Genomic DNA, 6,654 nt, shown 5'->3' with positions numbered 1-6,654 from the left:
ATGATAAATTATTTATAAAAATTTAATTTATTTTATTCATAATAGACCAAAATATAATTATAAAAAAGTAATTATGAAAAATAAATATTAGGTTTTGTAACTTTTGTTACTATTTTTTATATATTTTTTATAAAAAATATAAAATACATTAATTTAATATTTCAAAACCTAATATTTAATTTCTGCTCATATCTTGTCAAACCTAGTGTGTATATCCATATACAATAATAATATAGTAGTCAAACATAATTTATTGTATCTGAAAACAAACGCGTATACAATTACAAGAGTCAAACATCATGTGAAAAACATACAGCTGAAAATTAAAGAACTAGCTACTAGCTAGTAGTCAAGCTTTGCTATCATATATATATATATATTGGAAGTAAAGCTATAAATTATGAATGAATTCATTTCAAAAACATTTGGAGAATGGTAAAAGTCAAACAGAAAACTACCTTATAGAGTTATAGTCAAATTTAAGGGAACATGAAGAAACAATTGCTAATAAATTGTACGTTCAACTATATATTATTCATTTTTTTATTTTTCAGAAAAATCACTAATCAAACAACTAGCACAATGCTCAACCTGAAAAATAGACCACATCTTCATTATTGAACAACAATTCTAACTGAACATATATTAATTATATAAAAGTCCATACTAGTAGTTCTAACCTGTATATTATTATTATTATTATTATTATTATTATTATTATTATTATTATTATTATTAATCTCGTTAGATAATCAATTAGAATACTAATTAACTCGTTGAAAAAATATATCCCAAATTTAATAAAAAAATCCAAACTCATCAAAGTTGTTGAAAATAATATTCAAAATTTAACAAAAAAAAAAATCTAAAATTATTGTACAAAATTTTTTAAAAGTGATCCCAAAAAAAAGAAGAGAGATAAAAGAAGTGAGAAGACGCGTATTTTTTCAACGTAAAACTAATTTTTTAAATTTAAAAATCAAGATTTTTTTAAAAGTTGGCTGCTTAACTATATATAATTAGTTCCTTAGACTTTCTAGCTAGCTATTATTATTATTATTATTATTATTATTATTATTATTATTATTAGATAATCAACTAGGGTACCAGCTAACTTGTTGAAAAAATATATTCAAAATTTAATAAAAAAATCCAAACTCATCAAACTCGTTAAAAAGAATATCCAAAATATAACCCCAAAAAAAATCTAAAATTATTATACAAAAACTTTTAAAAAGGTGATCCAAAAAAAAAAAGAGAGATAAAAGAAATAGAAAGACATGTGTTTTTTTAGCATACAAAAATTTTTAAAAAGGTGATCCAAAGAAAAAGAAAAGAAATAAAAGAAATAGAAACACGTGTGTTTTTTTAGTATAAAACTAATTTTTCAAATTTAAAAAAAAAATTAGCTGCTTAACTATATATATATAATTGATTCCTTAGACTTTTTAGCTATTATTATTAGCATATTGTTAGGCATGCACTTAATTCATTTTTGTTTGCTTTGGTATATATGAATCAATAATGAATAATGTGGGTAGACTTCAAAATGCACCTATCCAAGATAATCACGGAAAAACCCATGCTACTTTGTGGGCGAATTAAGGATTAAGGATATGCTACAATAATATCAACAGTTATGTTAACATCAATAAACATCTTCACAACTCAAGAAAATGAAAGGCTGTTCCCAAAGAAATTAAAGTCAATGATATTAAAACAACGAAAGGACGACAATGACAATCAAAATGTATCAGACAAACTTGCATTATTGTTTAATTAAGCGCCTCTTGTTGCCAGAATAAAGGTCAATCGATTTAATGCATGCATTTTTGTTAAGTAAAAAGATTGCGTAATCACCATTTATACTCGCTCATGCATTATCACTCCAATAAATAGTTATTCTATACCTAACCAAAGCTTAATTACACTCTATTCATGATTATGAGTATACATATTATATAATAGAATCTAATTTTCAAACTTGTATATCACTTTCATGTTGATCTATTTGCATGTGGCATTAAAAAACATGTTCTTCTTCATCGATAGTATCATTTAAGTGGGTGATGTTTTCATTTATCTAAAAAGTGCAGCATATGTTAATGTATGAGGCCAGGGTTTCTATTATAGATGTGTAAACTGTAAAGACTAAAGAGCATAAGAAGATTCCAAACTCATTTTGACGTGAACCGTATAAATGCTTTTCGTATGATTAAATTACTAAAAGAAAGTGCAAAATAATTCTTTATATTCTTAAGTATATTTTTTGTTGTTGCCCATATTCTTAAAACATTTATTTTTTTAAAAAAATATTATTCGTACACTAAAATCAGCTATCAATGTATTTAAATATAAATACATGTATGATTTAATTTATTTTTAATGTTTATTTGTATTATAATATGTATTTTATACTAGTGACTGATTTTGATAACTAATTTTAATGTACACGTAATATAGTTTTTTTTCTTTTCATAATATCCTTTCATCCGAGAGGATAAAGACTAATTCATCCAAAAAATTAAAACATATATCAAATAATAACATATTACACTCTAATCATATGTATTTAAAAAAAAACATTGGACAAAGTTATTTTCATGGTCTTTCCATCTAACATGTATAGATGCTCCTTCAATAAGCCCAATTAGCAAATAGGAAGCCCAGTAATAGAGACCCAATAAGAAGCCCATTGTATAAATGAGGCGCAAGCGCAAAAGCCCAATCAACGTCAGTCGAATTCTGAATGTGCCAACCACATGTCCAAGAAAAAAACGTGAAAGCCAATATCTTTCAAGTTTCAACGAAGAGCACGACACACACAGTAACACAGAAACGGAAAATGAAAAATAAATCAGAAAAACGATACCAACAGAAACTCTAACTTGAACTCTGTGACTCACTGAGTTCGTTCGTTCGGAATCGTTAACCGTTGTACCTGCCATGGAGAATGAGAACAGCAACGAAACAACGAGTAGCAGCAGCAGCAGCATCGTGGATCCTCTTTCCTTCAAGCTTCTAGTTTCGTGTCCCTCTCCTCTCTCACCATCACAGGTTCTCTCTCTCTCTCTCTCTGAAACAAACCATCGAAACTCTAAAGCAATGTGCCTCACTTGGATCCTTTTCTCATTAAGGTCTCTGCTTCATTCAGCGCCGATTACGACCGGGTCCCTCACCCTGACACCATCTTGGAGAACACCATCTCTCAGGTCCATCACACACTCTTCTTTATTTTGATTTGATTCCTTGTATAATTGTTATCGCTTTTCGGTTGTGTAGATATGGGAGCAGAGAGCTCAGAATAACAAGTCACTCTTCAATGGAAACAAGTTCAGGGTATGTTTTAGGGTATAGACTATAGATCAGGTCACACATCGAATGGATGCTATGCTAATTGTTAAGTGTAGTAATTTTGGGCATGTAGTTACATGAATTCGCCAATTAGCTGACATATTGCATACTAATTCATAATTTATATGTGTACTAGAACGCCATAACTATACTTTTCATATAAATTATTTTGCATTTTGGCTTGCTGCGTATCGGTATTGGAACGTATTGTGTTTCATGTAACTATGATTTTGAGGACTTATCTATGTGGTTTGTGGTTTTTTTTCCTGGACTGTTCCTAACAGAGTGTGAATTGCAGTATGGAGGGTATGAATTGAAAGATGGAGGTGGATCCAATCATGAACCTCATTTGTGCCTCCATCTAGGTTTGACAGATTATAGGTCTCTTCTCAATGCCCCCTCTTTTCTATGTTACATTCTTAATTAGCATGGTTAGTGATTAATAAACTAAATAGTTCTGTAATAAACTTTCTTGATGTTGATCTGCATTTGCTTCAGTGACATATTAACATTACCTTTTTAACTAGCCTGATTCAATCTTCATAGATTGTTAGCGAAGAGTAAACAAATGATGTGTGAATGTGGTGAATTAGTTATGCAAGGGCATAAAAGCGGCATTGAACTGAAAAAGCATGTGAATGATGTATTTGCAGCAAATACAATGCATTCTGTGTTTGTTTGACACCACTTCAAGCGGAGTTTAATCTTAATGCTATTGTTTCTTTGTATTTCTATTTCAACTCTACTTCCCCCCCTTTCTTGTAACTATTGGCTAAACTGCTTTCAGGACTTTTGTGGGAACAAACTTAAGTCCTCTGTGGGAAAGGTTTCTGGTTCCATCAGAAGGTAATCATTACAGTTAGTACTAGTTTATCATGGAGACGCTGCTATATCTAACTTCCGAGCTGAAGATTCATCATGTTAATGTCCAGTAATCTATAGGGAAGGAAGCAAGTAGATGAAGGTTGAGTTAGTGTTTTAAAATATGATCTCTCCCTAGTTAGCCAGAATTCCTTACAATTAGTGTTCAAACATGTTGTCTCTGCCTAAGGATTAGATTAGATGTAATCAAAGGCTTTATTTTCCTCTGTGCCTCTTCCTTCTTCACTTCTTATCTTTCAAATCAAAATTAATCAATTTGTCTTAACCTAAGTTGTCACATCTTTCTTTTCCATCAGATGATCCTATTCTTTGTCAGCATACCTCCAGTCCGCTAGGAAATGGTGCAGTGGTGGAGACAATAGACAAGAAGATAATTGTTTTACAACGGAGTAACAATGTTGGTGAATTTCCTGGTCATTTTGTATTTCCCGGAGGCCATCCTGAGGTATATAGTAGTGAAATGGAAATCTTTAGTTTTCTGTACTAGTAGAGCAGTGGTAAATTTCTTCTCAGCGCGATAATTATGAAACCAGAAGTTAGTTCTGAAACTAGTTTTTGATTTGTTTCTCATATTATTTCCTTTTGTTCATGTAATCATTTTATTCGTATGTAATCATTATTGATTAGGAGCCAATAACTCATCCTAAATTATGAAAAATTCAGACACATCAGTCCTTGATGCACATGGCTTTACATGGTTCTCTTTCTTGATGATTCACAGCCTCAAGAAATTGGTATAACTTCCCATCAACATGGCAAGGAATCAGTCAACAATGAAGTTTCACGGGAGATGTTTGACAGCATAGTTCGGGAAGTTGTTGAAGAAATTGGAGTGCCAGCCTCATCCCTTGTAAGTTTCATATGTACTTCGATATAATTATGAACACAAATATATAGCTTTTTTCTTTTGAGTGAGTGAACTTTAGGGATTGAATAGCTTGAAAGACTAAGTATCCAATTTATATCTTTCGACCGCCATGTAGAGCATTCCAGCTTTTATTGGCATATCTCGCAGGGACTTGAATGTGAGACCGGCTGCATTTTTCTTTATCAGATGCAATCTTGATTCGGAGGAAGTTCAGAAGCTTTATTCTAATGCACAAGATGGCTATGAATCAACTCAGCTTTATGCTGTCTCAGTGGTAAATCTAAAGCTTGTTTTAAGCTGTGTTGCCATGAATTCCACTCATGATAATTATGTGACTTCTCTTTTTCACAATTTCGGTGTTGCCATTTAACTTTAAGAGCATTTAGTCTAATGCATTGAAAACTATGACACAGCTACTTGATTGGTGTTGAATTGAATACTCAAATGATATTTCAAAGCTTATCATTTAAATTATTGTTGCCAAATTTTTAACATTTGAAAACTTCAACACTTTACAACCAACCTTGAAGCCAAATTCATTACTCTTGGCTTGTTTTGATGGATAGTTAATTAATTCTAGACTTCTAGTTTCTTGCTTAACCTTGAAGCTAGCATTCATTCACTGATTATTATTGTATTTGTTAGGTTGAGTTAGAAAGCATGACTTCTAGGATGCCTGGCTGTCATCGCGGCGGATTTGCTCTCTACAAATTGATGGTTGAAGCTGCCAACACTACTTGATCAAAGTTTTTGAGCACTTACAGTTTATAAAGCATGTGGTTGAATCAAGATGGCTTCTCAAGTGTATTTCTTGAGTAAGTTGAAGTTGGTATTGCTGAGTTAAAGCTACCTTAGTGCAGTAGTGCACCCCAAAAAGAAAAACTGCATAATTTAACCAAGCTCAATTCGTTCAGCATAATTTTATACAGATTCTGTATTCTTGCCGAAATAATAAAAGCCAATCTAATTTTGTATCTATGTACACCGAATACAAAAATGCTGTGTTCATATCCCAGTGTATATACCTAAAATTTTGATTGAGAATACTGTAATAATCCTTGCCTTCATCACCACTGAGTGACATCAATATATTTGAAAATAATATTTAATACATGACTTCTCATATTTCAATTTGGAGCGTATTTAATATGCATTTTGAAAACATGTATAATTTATAATGCTTAAAAGTTATATATAAAAAAAAAAAAAACACATATAAAATGTTCTTTTAAAACATACACAAGTATTTTATGGATTTTCACTTGGTGTAAGGAAGAACCTACATATGGAACTAGGCTAGGGTGGATGTGGCTTCTCAAATCCAACAAAGTTCACTTTTCATAAGAGTTCAAATGTCTCTCTTAAATTTATTATGTATCTCACCTAATAATTTTGTAATTATGCCTCGGATAAATTCAAATTCTCCTCGTGATATGAACATTGATTCTTATGAATAGGTATGCTAAATATTGTAAGATTCTCAGCATTATTTCCACCGCATGCAAAATCAGTGTTTCTTTCACGTGGGTGGCTGGATGCTGTATATACCA

General features: G+C 31.1%; 1 protein-coding gene across 2 annotated transcripts; it reads left to right on the top strand.

Annotated features, from left to right (window-relative positions):
- The first annotated feature begins 2,829 nt into the window (after positions 1 to 2,829).
- Positions 2,830 to 6,213, top strand: LOC130969593 (nudix hydrolase 9). Of its 2 annotated transcripts, none has more exons than XR_009081883.1 (9): positions 2,830 to 3,057; positions 3,138 to 3,212; positions 3,283 to 3,339; positions 3,653 to 3,735; positions 4,142 to 4,200; positions 4,533 to 4,681; positions 4,958 to 5,086; positions 5,291 to 5,378; positions 5,750 to 6,213. XR_009081883.1 is itself a non-coding variant. In XM_057895383.1 (9 exons), exons 1-9 carry the CDS (start codon positions 2,947 to 2,949, stop codon positions 5,843 to 5,845), a joined length of 918 nt encoding a protein of 305 aa, XP_057751366.1. In that variant the 5' UTR covers positions 2,830 to 2,946; the 3' UTR covers positions 5,846 to 6,213. The 2 variants fall into 2 exon arrangements, 1 of the variants encoding a protein (XP_057751366.1); XM_057895383.1 differs by having other exon boundaries at positions 5,220 to 5,378.
- The last annotated feature ends 441 nt before the right edge of the window (positions 6,214 to 6,654 follow it).

The sequence above is a fragment of the Arachis stenosperma genome, chromosome 3, assembly GCF_014773155.1.
Source record: "Arachis stenosperma cultivar V10309 chromosome 3, arast.V10309.gnm1.PFL2, whole genome shotgun sequence".
NCBI lineage: Eukaryota > Viridiplantae > Streptophyta > Magnoliopsida > Fabales > Fabaceae > Arachis > Arachis stenosperma.
This window is presented reverse-complemented; position numbering and strand designations above follow the sequence as displayed.

Bases quoted from the DNA above. Each gene is read 5' to 3' on its own strand.
- LOC130969593 (XM_057895383.1), top strand. From the start codon at position 2,947: ATGGAGAATGAGAACAGCAACGAAACAACGAGTAGCAGCAGCAGCAGC. The intron at 3,340-3,652 runs GTATGTTTTAGG...TGTGAATTGCAG, and splicing joins TCAATGGAAACAAGTTCAGG to TATGGAGGGTATGAATTGAA. The intron at 4,682-4,957 runs GTATATAGTAGT...GATGATTCACAG, and splicing joins TTCCCGGAGGCCATCCTGAG to CCTCAAGAAATTGGTATAAC.